The following is an 18,199-nucleotide window of genomic DNA, read 5'->3' on the forward strand; positions in this document are numbered from 1 at the left end:
TTAGTATTTAACATAAATAAATCCTAACCATGTTAGATCAGCAGCCTCCACACTCAAATTTACACTGCTGCATGCCAACAGGCACAGAAAATGTTTTGCAGCACAAAAAAGGAACTAAGAAAAATTAAGAGATATATACTGTAGTGCTTACTCAGTTTTACATGCAGCAAGCCCAGGAAACCTTAAGGTGTTTTTGAAGATAAAAAGGTCTGGATCTATTTGCAAGTAATAAATGCTAAAAAAAAATCCCAAAAATATTTTCACTCACATGTAGTATCATGGTATCAATCCATGCAGATAGTTCTGCCTTTATTTGCTCTGGTTTTTATATATTTGAGCTTCGAAGTACACTTCTCCAGTCCTCAAACATCTCATCACTTTCCAAGACTGTGTCCACTGCCATCCTTCCTAAACTCATGTGGAGCCATCTTTTCACTTCAACATCTTCATAGCTGCCCTCCCCTCCTCCTTGCCAATCCACTGCACTTCCTGATTCACTATACCCACATCAGCTAACCCTCTCTCTCTCTTTCTCTCTCTCTCTCTCTCTCTCTCTCTCTCTCTCTCTCTCTCTCCAGTCAGCTTTTCACTACCACCCAGTGCCTTGTCTTAACTCCTCCCTGAACTCCACCCAACTGTCTTCCTTCTTCAGCTTCCACCATTTGATCTTTGACTCTGCCTTCATCCTTTTCCTCTTCTTGGTCTTCAAAGTCATTCTATAGACCAGCATCTAACACTACCTAGCTACGTTGTCCCCTGCCAACACTTTGCAGTTTCCAATCTCTGTCAGATTGCACCTCTTGTATAATACATAGTCCACCTGTGTGCACCTTCCTCTACTCTTAATCACAACCCTGTGCTCCTTGCTCTTCTTGAAATACATATTCAGCCATCTTGCAAAATCCACCACAATCTGTCCTTCCACATTCCTCTCCTTTACACCATACCTGTCCATCACCTCCTCATCATGTCTTTTCCCTTCACTAACATGCCCATTGACATCTGCTCCAATTAACCCTCTCTCCTCTTTGGGTACACTCTCCACCATTTCATCCAACTCACTACAGAATTCTTCTTTCTTTTCCATCTCACACCCAACATTCACCATCACACCTTTCATTCCCAGCTTCACACTTATCACTCTATCCAACACTCTTTTTTACCTCCAACCCACTGTGGACACACTTTTCCTTCAGGATTACTCCCACCCCATTTCTCCTCCATCATCACCATGGTAGAACCGTTTAAACCCAGCTCTAATGCTCATGGCTTAAGTCCACCTCCACCTGGTCTCTTGCATATACAGTATATTTACCTTCCTTCTCTCCATCATATCAACCAGCTCTCTCCCATTACCAATTATAGTGCCGACATAGAAAGTTCTGACTCTCACCTCCACACTCCTACTCTTCCTCCTCTCCTGCTGCCTCCTGACATGCCTTTTCCCTCTTTTTCTCCCTTTCCCAGCAGTAGCATTTTGTCCACTGGCAAGTTACTGGTCATCAGCACTGGTGGTAACCCAGGCCTCAACCAATCCAATATAGAAAACTGATTTGTGATCCACATACATGATTTGGCACAGGTTTAATGCCTGATGCCCTTCCTTACACAGCCCTCCCCATTTATCATTTGGGACCAGCACTAAGAATGCGCTGGCATGTGCATCCCCAGTGGCTGGGTTCCCAGCTGTAAAACATAATTAATTAAAATAGATTTTCATTTGCTCCATATATGTGATTGGTGTTGGCAGCACTTTTTTACTCCGCACTACCCCTCACAAATCTCATATAATGTATTTGGATTTCTGCTACTGGAGTTTTACAGTTTCTCTAACAGTTTGTTATAAAAACCCCACATAAGAAACATATGGTCTATGAATGACTGTATGTCAAACAAATGAGTGTTTGCTCAAGCACAGCCCATGTAACATATGAAACATACATATAACCCATATTTTATTACTTTCATCAATTATGCATGCCCAGTTTATGGCAAAGGGAAGGCTTACCACTTCAGTACACTTCGACATATTTGGTTTCAATATGGTGCAAAGGAAAAAAAGGACAATTAGTGGATTTTTCAATTCTTTTTTTTTATTTCTATGTATACATAATTGGAGTCTGATAGTATAGCTGATGCCAATATAACACAAATCCAACAGCCACATGTATTTTGTATCAACAAAATAGTCCCCATAAAAACAGTCATATTGAGGTCACTGTGTCTGGACAGAAATGTTCCAGCTGAATTTTTTATATATCATTTTTAATGGTGTGAGACTGCAAAATTGAATTCACCTCCACTCCATTGGGTGGAGGCAGAAATCTCAGAGACGGATATTTCAAAACCTCTACAAATAAAGCCAAAACTATTAGTATCATTTCTGGATAAGGCAAGAGACAAGTTAGAAAATATATTTTTCCTGTTCAACGGCTCTCTTCTGTACAGGCATAAAGTTCAGAACTTAACTATAAACATGCATTTCACTTATACTGAAAATAGGCATGTATTGACAGTGAAGCACTTCCATTAAGAGGCTGCAGATTTATTGCCAGTGTGTGAAGTTTTATTGCTGTAATTTACCTAATGCAGGATGCTCTCTTTCAGGCCTACACTTTGCAAAACCAATATGGCATTCCACACTCAGAGGTACGTCCATTTATGGAAATAATTTAATATAACATGAGCAGATCTCAGGGTTTAGTGCATACTGCATCACAATCTTCCTCTCTGCATTTCAGCTGGCCAAGCTACATCAGCTGTCAATGCAGCAAGGCCTGAGTCCAATTGCCCAGCCTGCTTCGACTATCATGCCTGGTATGTACAGTGTAACAGTAATTACACAAGTACACAATTTCCGTTAAATAAAATCAGCAGCTTGTAGAGTCTTGTGTTTGCATCGCTCCTCCATCTGTAACTTGTCAGATTTTCAACCTGCCATTAGTCGTGATAGGTATAGTCTGGATGTCATTAGCTGCACTGATTATGTGCTTGTGTCAGAGCAGAAGGAGGAGAAGAGGCTTTACAGCTCTCATATCTCCCAGTCTGAGCGAAAAACTATTATGTGAAATGATATGTTCAGCAGAGTTAGAGAACTCGGAGAAAGAAAAGAATGAGGGCCATGTTAAACATCAGTCCATTAAAATGGAAATTGTATTAATGCTTTACTATAGCTTGCAGCTCTATACTGAAAGGGCTATTCCAGCAGGTGAATGAATGCTAAAATGTCTGATGTGTCAATTATATTCTGTTGATGCCTGTGTTCTCTTTCATCAGGGATGGACTCAAACTCTCAGACATCTCAGGAGCTGCTTATTCCCAATGATGTAAGTAGAGGCAACTCATAACTTCTTATTCTTTATGTTGTTCGAATTTTCCCATCTGAACAGCAAGAAAAACAACAGGAAGTCAGTACTCGTCTCACATGTACACAGCTCCGGAGCAGGTGACTTTAGATGTGGTAGCTCCAACAGCAAAGACGTCTGGTGTAACTTCAAAAGAGATGGGAGATATGTTGGCAACTTACTAATTATCCTCATTATTCTAACCTCAGACTAACCCAAGGTTAAAGGGATTTTCAGCTGATATGGATCCTTTCGCATTATTGTCTGGGCTGCAGTTGCAGTGTCTTAGAGTGACTCCCGTGAGTGCGCAGTAAATCCTCTCATGTTCCCTGACCTACTTAGACACTGTCTGCTGTCAAAACAGCCAATAAGGAAAGAGACAAAGATCCTTTCCCTCTTCACTTAGCTTCTGCGAGGGTTTGATGAAATGTCTCTCCAATCTCAGTGTAGAAATCACAATGCTGAGATTCTCCTTTCAGTTGATCACTTTAGTAATGGGCTTTGATGGTTTCGTCAGAGAACTTTTGGCTGTGAGCTCTGGTTATTAATGGTAGTAATTAGCTTATTTTTGAATCTCATTTAAACAAAAAAAGAGAGAAAGAGAGCTAATTTCTAAAGTAAAATTCGTAATGAAGCCATTTATAAATTACAATCTCATTTTCAGCTTTTATATCTAGTACCACGGTCATTCAAAAGAATTAAATGTTGCTTAGAAGATTAAAGCACGAGGCTGGTGATTTTCTACTTTTTTAAAATTGTCAATTAATCTTATGAAAAAGCCAAAATCAACATTGCACTGGTACAACTCTCAATATTTCCGGACATTTTGAATGCTGTCTGTGGCTCTCAGTCTAGAGCTCATTCAATCGTACTGAAGACATAAATCTTTGAAAAGTGGGTCACAGATTTATAGTTTCAGTTTAAAAAAAGGCAAAGACAGCTGGGCACTGCACTTTTTAGCAAACGTTGCTAAAATTGTGCATTTGCCATGGACTATTTTCACAGTCAACTTAATATGTGCTAGTCAGTATTTAAAACAGCAGGATTGTGCATGTGTGATTGACTCAAAATTACAGTGCCCATGTTCTTGGTAATGAAGGAAAATGTCACCCTGTGCAACGCTGTGGCTCACTGATGTGTTTTAAATTGTTTTTTGGACAGAAATGGGGCTGTATTGCACTGGAATGTATTATATCAAGCTTTGGCTACACCGGCAGTACTTGTTAGCAGTTGGTTTTAGTCTCTTCGAGGTATTTGTTAACAATAGTAAACATTGCCACCCTTATCATTTTAAATGGTTTAGGAATTCTAGTCTAAACCATGATAGATCTAAAATACCCTTTACTGTCAAATTTGCAGTACAAAAAAACCCTTTAATTATCCCTCAAGTATAATCAAAGAAAAAGCAGCAATTTTCAGACAATAAAAGACATTTTCAGTCTGTCACTACTGTCTTTGGTGTACAATAAAAAGAAGACAAACAAGAATTAGATCCAAGGTTGCACTGTACTGTACAGGATATAGTCGCAACCCTTCAGCAACATTTCTAAAATGCCTGAAGGCTTTTCCTCCCCTCAAGTAAACCCCCACATGTCGAGCAGTACAATTCATCAGAGGAATGAGGGAGTCCAGTGCTATACGTGACAGGGACAGCTGTAAGCTCCAGCCATTGTTCCAGAAGAGAGGACTTATAGCCATGACTGAGCCTCAGCCCTACACCCCCCCACCCCCAGGGCTGGCCACACTCCGGCCATACAATCCCACTCTGTGCTCACATACTGCACACTGAAGGAGACTTGTGCACACATACACACAAAGATGGATTCAGAAACTGCTTACACACCAGTCAGCAGTATACTATACTCCAGCACAAGGAAGATTTAGCCAGAAGAAAAATGGCTGCATCCTCACCATCCCATCCCTCCCTGTCCTTTTAAATGACTGCCTCAGCAGGAAGTCAACAATATATAGGCCACTTACAGCTGAGGACCAAGAACACTGTGCAACATTATCATGTTGTATGAATGCTTTGTAAAAAAATAACCACTACAGTGAGCATACCTGTGCTGTCTCCTGTGTCATTTATTTAGCTTGCGTTTGCTTAGTTGCATTTTTCAGGGTTTTTTTAAGGTTGTTCACACAGGAATGCCTGTCTGAGGTCATGCACACCAAAGCGGGTGAGCTGTTGACAGCTGGTATCTATTGACAGCTGGTGTAAAAGGCCAGAGTCCAGTGGAGATTCTTAGTCTCAGTGGGGGAGCGACGTTATCTATGATTTGAGGTCTGTAGTGGTCATTGTCTCTAGAGTTGTTCTTTTTAGGCTGGCTGTGCTCTGTGTGTCTGCCCCCCTGAATAAACTTCTGAGCCAATAATAGCCAGACAGACCAACCAGGTCGCTGTGTGACGAATCAGACATTGTAGAACAGGCTGCTTACTTCTCAGGAAAGGAATGTGAAATGCATGTGAACAAACACTGTTGCGTGTGTTTGTGTATTTCTACCTGTGCGTCAGCTGCTGCTAAGCAGCCAGCACACACACATACTACAAGTACTTCATCACCGTCTGTCGCCCTCACTATATATCTGGCAGCATAACCCTGTCGTTGAGCCCTGACACCCTGCACTTGAGTTGATACGCAGCCCCAAATTCTGGGTCTGTTAAATATATATTGTGGCTAATAGGCAGGAGTCCGGGTTGAGTAATGAAAACCGAACAAGTGATAATGTATTTTGTAATGCAATAAAACTCACGTCATTGTCTAATCTACTCTCAACAGAACCAACATTCAAACTGAAGGGACTGTACATTATATATTTGAGTTATTTTTCCATTATGTTTTCCATTAGCACAGAGATGCATCTTGTTGGCATGTGTTTGGGAAGTGATTTGTTTGGGAAGTCATCACCACTCTGAGAAATCAATAACCTTTTAGCCACTCAGATTAATGAGACGCAAATGTGCCTTCTCTCGTCTCTTTTACCGGTGCACAAGCAGTAGCAATTAAGGGAGACTCAGAGAAAAAAAAGTGCTTTTGACATGCATGATGGATGACCAATCCACTGAAGACAAACAATGTAATTGCAATATTTGAAGTGGTCCACATTAGGTCAGCTCAACAGAACCGCACAGGATTTTTTTTGTGTTTTGCTTTTGCCCTTTTCGAATCGCTTTCATCAGCATAACATATCCAACAATGAGATATCCAACATATCCAACAACTGCTCGCAGTCCAATGATTTATTGAACCTTTTCCTTATAAAGCATGTCCACTGTTTTTTTTTAGTAAATCTACACAGTCATTCATCTTTCAAATCAATTGACCAATGTATCTTGTCTCTATTCTTGCAGCTGATAGGCTCAATCATCGGCCGCCAGGGCACTAAGATCAATGAGATCAGGCAGGTATCAGGAGCCCAAATCAAGATCGGCAGCCAGCTAGACGGGACCAGTGACCGTCATGTTACCATCACAGGAACACCAGTCAGCATCAACTTGGCCCAGTACCTCATTACCTCCTGGTAAGAGCTAAGAGCTGGTGGTATATGGTCAGCCATCTAATGCATCGCTACAAATGCAAGCCTAGGGGAAAAGCATTGCTTTAAAAGGGTCAAAGGTTATGCTATAGAGTGATAAGTGATAATGAGGTATGTCCTTGTGCTGGTGGTAATTGGCCTCAAGGGAATGAATAAAAGCAGGGTTGTAGTGTACTACATATAGTAGCAGTGTCTTGTTGGATGATGATAATTCATTATGATAATTCAGCACAAGAGTTCAACTTCCACTAAATAGTAACAGAACAAATGTGTGCACATAAAAACAGGTCATACAAAATAAATTAATAGAATTAGAATACTCATTATGTTTCTTTCTTTATATAAACTATAAAATGAGACCATACTTCATAAGAAAAGAGGCAACGTCCATCATTAATTTGACTTATTCACCAAAGTCAGTTTTTGTCTGACTCCTCCAGTGTGGGAGAACAATCATTAAAGCACTAGTAAGACCTGTTAGTGTTAGTCCAAAGTCTTGTTTGTTTATACCTGGTTTAAACACAGTTGGAGTGAGTCTGACAGTAGCTTAGCAGCCACTCTTCAATGCTTTTGATTAGTTGTTCTAAAATGGAGAAACAGAAGAACAATCCTACATTCAGTTAGGAAAAGTACCTACTTCATTTTTATACTTCCGACACTGCATGAGCCCTGTTATAGTTTCACTGATATATATCTCTGGCATCTTTTTAATCATTTTCAGAAACGTCAACCAGTGTTGCAGCAACAATATAATCCTCTAATCTTCATTCCCTGTCCTCTCTCCATGTCTCCCTCTCCTCCCTCCTCCTATCTTTGCCCTCATAGTTTAGAGACAGCCAAATCCACGGCACAGGCAGCCACCATGGCAACTCCGGTCGACCTCAACATGGCCTTCGCCCAGCAGGCCTCCCCAGCTGCCTCCCCTGCACCCACCCTGGCCACCATGGGCGCCCTGACTCCAGCTCATATGCTGGGTGCCCCATATGGTGCCATGCCCCTCTCCGGCCTGCTAGGGGTGAAGTCCGTCCCCTTTCTGACTCTGTCCAGCCCAGGTCCCACCGTAGCCGTCTCTGCAGCGCCCTCCCATACCACTCTGGCTGCCTACACTGCCAAAATCTCCTCAGCCAACTGCATCAAAAAGCCAGAGAGACAGAAGTTCGCTCCCTACTGATGCAGCCTCTGCATCTCCATGTCCGGAGAGTCAGATGAAGGACAGCTGTGCCGTGTTCTTCCACAAATGCCTGATGTAGCCATATCCGCTGGCAGAGATGCTCTTGACTTTTATTCTATGATGCACCAACAGAGAAGAGACCAATGGAGATGTGGACAAAGCAGTTAGAATTATTTACGGTTATAGATAATTTTTGAGTTTCCCATGAATTGATGGGTCGCTTTCATTGTCACCTCATCACTGTTATTGATCCCTGAAAAAAGGGGCTGGAACCTCACCTGAGAGACACATGTTTAAGTGATAGTTTATACATGTGTATCTCAAGTTGGAGATCAGCTACAAGTATTTATCCTTCAATAAATTTGTAAATTATACTCAGATGACAAATGCTCTACTGTATGATGCTTTTATACAATGTCTACGTTTGGCTCTTGAAGTTTTTAAGAAAATTTGTAAATGTCTGGGGGGTATTTTGATTTTTTTAATAATCTGTGCTATGGTACTGTACTTTACTGTTCAGTGTTATGTTCATTTTGTTGGATTTTATTTTGATTGTGCACTCGTTTAATCTTTATTTATTAGTATTGTTTCATTTATTAAAAGTCTTTGTTTCCTGACATGGCTGATGTTTTTTGTGCCTTAGCTCTTATTCTCCCCCTCCCATATGTTTTCCAAGAGAAGCAGCATTTGAACCAAATCAGTGTCAAACTATTGCAGCGGCACAGGAACACACATTCAGGAATAAACAGTGCACAGGCAGAGACGTGTTGCCAGATCCAGGTTATTTTTGTTTACTTCCAAACAATGGGTAGGTGGCGGCTTGTCATTCCAGCTGCCAGAGTTTATGAGAGATGCTTTTCACATCATTGTGCTCTTGTGCCCCAAACAATAACTGCAAAATGAGATAGCACAACCCCAGAAGAGAAAGGAGCCATGTCTGCGTGGCAAACAGCGCACTGACATACATGCAGGTATTCACAAAAAAAAAGACAGACACAGAATCACGCACTGCATCATATGGAAATCTCATTATTACACTGATAACGCTCACTCCAAGTCCCATAAGACAACACAGTTCAAGACAGAGGAGTTTAAAGGGCACAATGAAAGACAACTGGAAAAAATTGAGTGGAGCCACGGTGATGCTGTAAAGAATAAAATTCAGTATCTGCATCAGCATGCACTGCAGCATCATCATCCTCTGGAGAGGCAGCTAGGATCCTTTCATCTTAACTCTTCTATTTTTTTGTGAGTGACTGCGTCATGGGTATGTGAGTCCTCATTGTTACCAAAGACATTCACTTTCAAACAGACACAACCCACGTCTGCGGCTTCAGTGTTATTCAGCTGAGTGGCAAGGCTGGAAAATAATACAGAGGAGCCTTGAGCATTTTATTTTATTTTGTGGTGCATGGAAGGCCTTTTCTTTTTCTATCAATCAATTTATCTATCCCTCCATTCATCTATCTATCCATCTATCTATCTATCTATCTATCTATCTATCTATCTATCTATCTATCCATCTATCCATCTTTAAAAACCTGAATTTATTGTAACGTCATACATTTTTAGATTTTTGCACCATTCTTTTTATCCTCTTCTTTTTACACTACATGAATCATCATCTACTAAATCCAACAATAAGCGGGACTTTAAACACTGAATAAAGGAAAATAAACAGATGGTCCATGTATGTCATATTTTCAAACAGGGCAGATATTACCAACTAGCCTTGAAAGTATCATCATAGGACTTACAGTGATACTACAAGTCTCAATCAGTCACTTGTGCCACCTTTAGTAGGCCACACATCATTACTTATTACTGGGAAGTTGTTTTAAATCTGTTTCTTGATTTTAGGCTGCCAACTCATAACTGATGAAAACAAGCCTTTGGGCTAATTCTGGAATATTTACAGATATGTTTATTAATATTCACTGTCCCTGGCAAATAAACTAAATAAAATAAAATAAATAAAAATAAATTGACTTTTTATGGTTAAAAAAGATTCATGTTGATGAAACTTGCAGAAATGTTCTCTTATGCCACCTGCATACATTTGTTATTTGTTGCTTCATGCAAACAAATAATGCTTGCCTTAAACGCTGTCTGCATTACCAATTCAGCATCAAACAAAAAAATATGTTGAATTTGAATATCAAAGAAATGTGTTGGTGACAGAGTGAAGCTTGAGCTGGAGAGAGCAGGGACCTTAGCTGTCACTGCAACTGACAAGTTTGTCTTTTTGCATTTGTGGTGGACCCAGGGGCTGTGTGAAACGCTGCTATCCACACACAAAAGGCACAAGCACAAGTGTGCAATCGGCTGCAGCAAATAATTATTTTCATTATCGATTAATCATTTTCTCAGTGAAATGAAAAAAAAAAAGCCTTTTATCATTTCCTAGTGTGCTAAATAGCATTTAGAGCCCATAGTGCTGTCTTCAATTTTCTCATTTTGTCCAACAAACAGTCTTGAATCTTAAGATATTCAATTGACTGTTATATACAGACGGGTGACAAAGTAAAGAAAATGCCAACATAAAATGTTTTAGTAAAGTGTTGGGCAACCATGTGCTGCTAGAATAGCTTCAAAGCACCTTGACATTGATTCTACAGTCCCTGAACTCTACAGGAGGGATGAACGCCATTCTTCCAAAAGAATATTCCCTCATTTATTGTTTTGATAATGGTGATGGAGAGAGGTATTCAATTGGGGTGAGCTCTTGTGATTGCGAAGGCCATAGCATATGATTGAGTTCATTTTAATTTTCATCAAACCATTTAGTTACCCTTTGTGGCTTATGGATGGGGGCATTGTGATCCTGGAAGAGACCACTCCCATCAGGATAGAAATGTTTCATCATAGGATAAAGATGATTACTCAGAACAACCTTGGGAATGATTTGCAGTGACCCTTCCCTCTTAGGGGACAAGTGGACCCAACTATAGCAGCAAAATGCCTCCCAAACAAAGCCACTTGATCTCCTCTCTGCAGAGGTCAAGCATTCAGGCCTGTACAGGTTTTTCCTATAATTTGTCACCCATCTCTATGTTGAAGAAAAACAGAACATTTTGTATTAAAGAAGCTGGAACAAGAGCATTTTTGGTAATTTTACAAATTAGCTGTTGATTAATTTTCTGTCAGTCAGCTTATCATTGCAGCTGTAGATGTCTTCTCTCAGACTAGTGCAAATAGAGCAAGAACTGTCTGCATACAGTATCACCACTTTGATGTCTTGAGTCTGATATTTTCATGACAAAGGTTGCCCTCTACTGTCGACTCCATATACTACTCCACCAATCACAGCAAAGCAAAGCAAAAGGTAAGCAGGAACAGTTAGAGCTGATAAAAGATTGTCTTTAATGTTTGGCATTGTTAACGAATTCCATACCACAGCAGTTATGGGAGTAGGAAAACCACTTTTACAACCAAACACTGTTTGATCATGCTAACACCATATGTACAGGAAAGCACATTGAAAAGTGTATAAAGTATTTATATGAGAAGACTCAAAGTCAAGAACGGTGGAGACGGCCACAGTCTAATGAATTCTTCCTTTTTCAAACACTGATTATAGATATTTATCAATTACATTGATCTCTGGAGTACATGTATATACACAAAACAACAATAAACCTTTTTGGGGTGTCTGCAATAATTCTCAAAAATATTTCACAATACTGCTGTATGTACAATAACAGAATTTACATTGAAAAATTCTATTGTACCTATATTTTGGGTATCACTTCAGTCACCAGTTATCTTCAGTGCCATCAAACTCACAATAGATACACACATACTGTATATATCTAAGATCAGGTTCATCTCCATACAAAGTACAGCAGCCTATGCAGTACCTGGACCTTCTGTCTCGGTACGGTTTCTGAAATATGTTCACACAACTGATGATCTCACATACAAAAATAGATGTTGTCTAGTCAGCTGACAACTTGATGTACAGTAACACAAAGCATTCACCTGCAAAAAAACAACCAGGAAAACAAGTAATTGTTAAAATATTAGCTATATCCTTCCAACCCACTACATTGCAGCAGACAGCGCTGTTCTTCTGCTCCACAAAAAGCAAACCTCTCTCTCAGTCAGCGTTCTTCTGAAACACATCATTAGTTTTCACATAACAGAAGGTGATTGAGAAAGAGCCGCAGGCAGAATAAGAAATATTAGCGCTACAAACCAAACAACAATCTGAAACCAAAGCAGGACGAAACCATACAAAAACATCAATAAGTAGATATCTTTTTCCTTCAGGGAGCGTATAGTGAACAGAATGAAAAGGAGAGCTTTTCAGTCCAGAATGAGAGGTCAAACTGCATTTGAGTGCACTTAAGGCAGGTAGGCAATTCCAAACTGGTCTGAGTGGGCTTCTACACTGGCCACTCAGTGGGCGCGGGGGGGTTGAGGGGGGGGGGGGGGGGGGGGGGGGGGGGGGGTTGGACAGTGTCATCAGATGCAACGCAATGCCACTGCAGCTGTCCAGGTTCAGCCCTCACGGCTTAACATGGTCTGACAACCAAACAGAAGAAAAAAGATGGAGGGAGAAAGATAAGAGAGCAAGAATGGTATTGGTGTTAGTTTTCAGTGTACAGCAAGTGGTTGAGGTGTGAAGTGGAGAGTCCTGGTTCCATCCCTCCTTCATTCACCATGTCATGAAACATGACAGGTTTTAGGAGCTGTCTGTTAAAAGTTGCCTGTCATTGTCCTCAGTTTCCCTTCACCAATCTCCTCAGTCTGCCGAATGCTCTCATTCCTCTCGAGATATCTTTGTCAAACAGAAGAGACAAATAGAGACTTCTTCAACATAGACTGAACTTAAAGCACTTAAACAAAAACCGGGTTTGCAACTTGTGCAATACAAATAGAACATCTCATCTGAATACATTCACGTAGGTTTCCATACACTTGGTATGGATGGGAAATTGTCAGTGACTGAAGTTCATGTCCCTTGAGATGCCGGTCCAAAAGGAGAGCTGCAAGTCCACCCTTAAAGACCTGCCATTTATGACTGCCCGGCAGCAACCTGTATTAGAGTGCGTCATTTGATATGATTCACTATTAAGGAGCACTTAACAGTGTTTTGAAAAACATAATGGACATAAGCTTTTGAAAACACTATAATGTAGCAAATTTATCAAAATAAGGATTCATATATATGAAGCATTGAAAGCAGAGAAGTCACTTCACTGTGAATAATAACCTTCTGTAGTTGCCTTGTGTTGTGAAAATGACCAAGCAAAATTAAGGGAGTTCAGAGCTTATACTGCACCTGGGATCATATCAGTTATGGTCATGGTTGTCATATTTCACAAAACTGTTGTTGTATTATTCTCAAAATGAAAAAACATGCTCACAGACGAGTTGTACAATTGTGTACAATCAATATCAATTTTTGAACAAAGTTAATGTTATCTGTTTTAATGTTCAACAGATAATTTTCTTTTAATAATATCTAAGAAGTCACACAGAGCAGTGACGGAACATTGTGCCTCGTGCTGAAGATTCATCAAGGTTCACTCCTTCTTTTCTTCTCTTCATGTGCACTGAAATTAAAAAAACAGAGCGAGAAGGGTCACTTCAGCCGCTTCGTATTGGACCATTTCCGTTACTGCAACTTTAACTCAGTGCAAATGAAGGGAAGAAGACAAGGGGAAGAAAGCTCTAACTGAAACACAGCCGGAGACTCCTCATCACTGTGCCTCCTCGTGCTCCTCACTGATGCACTGCTCCCAGGCGTGCTTAGCCTGGTCCTCCCTGTGGCCGTGAGGGGAGTGGAAGATCCTGCGGGGCAGTGGAATGGGCTGAGGCTGCAGCTCCTCCTCAGGAATGCAGCCCTCTCTCAGGTAGGGTTTAGGTGGGACGGCTGGAGGCTGAGGCCTGCGATAGGGGATGTGATGAGGACCGTGGGTGGGTGCATGGTGATGAGGCGGCGGCCCGTGGGAGTGGCTGTCCATCCCGGGGTGGGCGTGAGCATGAGGGTGCGGGTGGGTGTGTGGGTGCGGATGTGAAGTGGGGCTGCGGTAGTGGAAGGGGCGGACCGGGTCCATGGAGTCAATTTCTGTTCCGCCGTAGTGGATGTGTAGGTAGGGAGAGGCCAGGTACTCCTCAGGAGGGGACCACAGGTGACTAGGAAGAGGCTCCAAGGCATCGTTCCTGATTGGGCCGGGATCTGGATACTGGCCTCCAAAGTTGCTCTCACTTAGGGAGGAAACACCACTGCTGGCGCTGCCTGACAGGGTGGAGTTACTGCCCCCCAAAGCTGACTGAGGACTGGTGGGAGAGCCGGGAATCGGGTGGAGGGGAGACTAGAGAGAGAGAGACAGAGAGAGACAGTTGGTTTCATGGGTATATTTCTCTTTACCTACAGTGAGTAAAGTACAGTCTTTTCACAATAACCCAGAATTTCAACACTACTTACCAAGCCCACACATGCTGCCAGAAGAGTCAACAACTACGTCATCATCATGACATATTTCAAACACTGAGGCACTTGAATACGAGGGCTTTGTAATTATGACTTGACAACTGGAGTTAAAAAAACAGCATCTCCACTCAGTCATTAGGCGTTTGACTTGCACTAGTGAATATTTAATGAACTGACTCTGAGTGAAGACAGTGTGTCTGAGATAACAATTTGGAAAACAGGAACTTCTGATTAGCATGTGAATGCAGAGTTAGCACATTGATGGACTGGAAATTTAATTTTGAAAATTCAAAATGTGTTTTCCAAAGCTAATATGAGCCTTAGCATTACACCATCATGAATGTATTTGTGTAAATTTAAATAAAGAGGAACACAGAAAAGAGAAGGAGGAACTGGGAGGAGTAAAAGACAGGGGTACAGTTTGATTTTTCAACTATGGACTGCAGCAGTCAGTGCAAAACTCAGTGTAACACAGTAAAAATAATGGCACATAACTAGTCCAATCCAAAACAAATTGATAAAACAGGTTCCAGGACTAAATCTATTCTACTTCCTGTACAAAATTAACACATAATATATTAAAACCCAAAAGCTGTTAAAAAGCTGTTTGTGTCTAGCATTTGATCTTATCAGTCATGAAGTCAAACGTTTGGTATTTGACTACAAAAAATGATGTTACTGTGATGCCTGTACCTTTCGAAGTGAACGAACGGGCAGGGCAGGGGGAGGGTCGCTGTTCTGGTGGTGATACGCATCACAGTGCATCAGAAAGTGTCCTACAAAGAAAAGAAGTGAAATTCATATGAGGAGATAATTAATTCAATCAAATAAAGATTTTAAACAGCCTTGAAAATCTAGCCTGTATCTTACAAGAATCTGATTTTGGATAACATCTCTAAGAGTCAACAGAGCTGGAAGCCAGACTAATTAGTGAGATACCAATTTCAAGTTGAAAACAAAAACCAACTGTGCAGGCAGAAGTACCTGGTGGGAAGGACCTGGGTGGGACAGGGGGCATGATTACCCCTCCAGTGGAAGCTGGCATGTAGGCCACCTGCTCCCTGTTCTCTCCATCCAGACTCCAGCTACTAGGAGCATTAGGAAAGACTGGAAGAGATAAATGAACATGTCAACACACTGCAAACATATCATGTACCTAATTTTGTACATTTCACCTTGTTTGCGTGTTACCTTTCTCTGGTAGATTCATGTGAGGATCAGCACACGGCTTACAGGGGCTAACTTGTTGAAGTAAGGCACGCTGCATGTGGTTGTTCTGTAAAAACAACAATAAAATATAAAATTACAAATCAGTAGGTTGTGTTTTTTAATGAGAAACTCTACAGAAAGCACAGTCTTCAAACAGTGAGGTTGATTATATAATGTTTTTGTCCTCAGATTTCAGAGAAAATTAAAATTAAAATCCCGTAACCAACATTTAACCTCCGATAATTTAAATCTAAATGTATAAACTATTTAACATCTGGTATTTTCTGCACATTGACAAACATTACAGTTGATCTGTCATACAGTACCTGTCCATTCTCTGCCATGTTGTAGTACATGGAGTTGTTGGCCCTCTCACGATGAGACGGCAACAGTATCATCACCTCCCGGTTGTGTTTGGCCTTGTCAGGTAAGGACGGAGAGCCTGGACATCAAAGAGACATACACAATTCAATACTCAACATTTCTACGTGCAGCAACTTCTTTATATGTAACAGAGATGACCCAATATTTTCTACATTCAATGCTTTATGAGATATGTAAGACAGATGGTTTCTATAAGCATGTCATGAATAGAAATTCCAAATGCTCATATAATATTCACAGGTGTATAAATGTGAGGGTAGGCTAGTGTGATTATCATTTCAGTCTCAGGTGTGATTTTCTGCAGCTGCGTTACTTACCTCTGGCACTCGAGGGAGCAGAGTTGATAATCTGGGAAGAGTTGGAGCGTATTGAGCTCAGGCTGGAGGAGGAGGGGCTTGGCTGCAAAACAAAATATATTTTAAATACACCAAAAACTATTAAAACACTGATAAGGTATGGCAAACACCTTCAATGTATTTGGTGTATCTTACTTTTATATTTTATTGAATAGATGGAAAACTCAAAATACCAGTTTTCATGTGAGTTGCAGTTCATTATGAGAGAGATACCAATTCATATCATTTCCACGACATCCCTGCAAGTGTGTTTTTATCTCAGGCCTTACCTGCATGTGTATTGCCTCCTCAGGGTGCTCCCCCATCAAGCCATCGGTCATTATGACGAGGTTTCCTGCCTCACTCGATGTGTGAGAGGATAGGGAAGAGGACGAGTGACGGATCGAACCCTGCAGATTCAGAGGACTGCAGGACAGAGAGAGTATTCGTGAAAAGAGAAAACATTTATTTCTCTTTTCATAAGTGCGTGGTGTACACTGGGGCTGCATCAGTCAAGAAACCCCTGAGTTGTTAGACAAATTGCTGCCTTTTGTTTTCTAGTCACATCATTATACACAGAGTAACGGAGGGTGTAAACATGACACGCTGTAAGCTTTTACAGATTATTGTCTCTTAATGACCTAAACACTTAACTGTGATGGAAACAGAGAGAGATGATGGAAGCAGAGGACAGCATGACACAGATAAACTGTGTTTTCTGCTCTAAGCGCTCAACTCCAGTCAGCTAAACTGTTTAAACAGTGTAGCGTCTCTATTTTCTCTTCCTCTACTGTCCAGTGTGATTTTGTAACTGATTTTATAACTGAACTAATATCTGGATGCACACTTATTTCTCTGATTGTGAGGATCTGGCATTTTCACATCACACATGATGAACAGCAGCATTAAAACATCAGTCTTAAAGCTAAAACCGGACACTCTCCATTTGAGTAAATGCAAATTCTGAGTCTGGGACATTGCTAGTGTTTACAAGTAGAACCAATGCAGAAAAATGTCATCTTCTACTAGAGGATATTTTGACAAATCCCACTTTTAAATAAAGGTTGTGTTATAGTTTTTGCTGTATTTCAGATTCAAACAAACTCTAAATTGGGTGATTGAAGCGTTAGACTGAAATATATTGATTAAAGTAGCCGTGTATAATAGTCATCTTATAAATCTGGATCACCAGGGGAGACTGCAACTTGTACAAAAGAAATTCAAGTGTGATGGTGTTTTCTGTGTAAGCTCTGTGAAAGGTCAGCGATCTCACATGTGTGTGACGGACCTGTGTCTGTGTATGAGCCGAACACTCTCTGGACTCATGTGGCTGTGAGAGGAGAGGATGCCTCTGGGGGAGTTGACTCCTGGACAGCCTGCAGGTCCAAAACGGTCCACACCGGGAACCTGCTGGGTCCCAACCATATACTGCTCTGAATATTTACACTGCTCATTAAAACATTTGCACATAAACATACTGCAACATCCTCTGCACAAGTGCCTGTGTGTCAGCAAAAATAACACTGAAACAGAAACATGAAACATTGAGCCACATGTAGGACCACTCACATGGTGTAAACCTGTCCTCATCATGTGGAACTGGTCCACGAGCTTTTTGTGCAGGGGACGCATCTCTGGATGCACCAGCTTCTCATGAACAGCCAGCCCCACTCCAAGGATGTGCACCTGTTGCAAGAAATCAGAAGAAAAAGCACAAAAGAGAACATTTCCTGCATTATAATGTCTCCATTCAACTTGCAGTTCCACAGCTTATAATGGAC

The 18,199-nt window shown here is 41.0% G+C and overlaps 2 protein-coding genes across 3 annotated transcripts in view; one reads left to right on the forward strand and one right to left on the reverse strand.

The window, feature by feature from the left end:
- pcbp4 (poly(rC) binding protein 4) overlaps window positions 1–8,605 on the forward strand; it is a 34,954-nt gene extending 26,349 nt beyond the window's left edge. For both annotated transcript variants that reach the window (XM_053317138.1, XM_053317140.1), the window contains exons 10-14: window positions 2,608–2,649; window positions 2,742–2,817; window positions 3,277–3,326; window positions 6,693–6,862; window positions 7,703–8,605. In XM_053317138.1, the coding sequence (XP_053173113.1) occupies window positions 2,608–2,649; window positions 2,742–2,817; window positions 3,277–3,326; window positions 6,693–6,862; window positions 7,703–8,048 (684 nt within the window). In that variant the 3' untranslated portion in view covers window positions 8,049–8,605. The remainder of the gene's footprint in view (window positions 1–2,607; window positions 2,650–2,741; window positions 2,818–3,276; window positions 3,327–6,692; window positions 6,863–7,702) is intronic.
- Window positions 8,606–13,717: 5,112 nt separating this feature from the next.
- The window catches only part of dock3 (dedicator of cytokinesis 3), a 32,504-nt gene continuing 28,022 nt past the window's right edge, over window positions 13,718–18,199 (reverse strand). The window contains exons 43-51 of the mRNA XM_053317976.1: window positions 17,988–18,104; window positions 17,707–17,846; window positions 16,709–16,844; window positions 16,401–16,482; window positions 16,026–16,141; window positions 15,682–15,766; window positions 15,475–15,597; window positions 15,184–15,266; window positions 13,718–14,371 (exon numbers count right to left, since the gene is read on the reverse strand). Coding sequence (XP_053173951.1) covers window positions 13,757–14,371; window positions 15,184–15,266; window positions 15,475–15,597; window positions 15,682–15,766; window positions 16,026–16,141; window positions 16,401–16,482; window positions 16,709–16,844; window positions 17,707–17,846; window positions 17,988–18,104 — 1,497 coding nt within the window. The 3' untranslated portion in view covers window positions 13,718–13,756. The remainder of the gene's footprint in view (window positions 14,372–15,183; window positions 15,267–15,474; window positions 15,598–15,681; window positions 15,767–16,025; window positions 16,142–16,400; window positions 16,483–16,708; window positions 16,845–17,706; window positions 17,847–17,987; window positions 18,105–18,199) is intronic.

The sequence above is a fragment of the Scomber japonicus genome, chromosome 4, assembly GCF_027409825.1.
Source record: "Scomber japonicus isolate fScoJap1 chromosome 4, fScoJap1.pri, whole genome shotgun sequence".
In the NCBI taxonomy this organism is placed as follows: domain Eukaryota; kingdom Metazoa; phylum Chordata; class Actinopteri; order Scombriformes; family Scombridae; genus Scomber; species Scomber japonicus.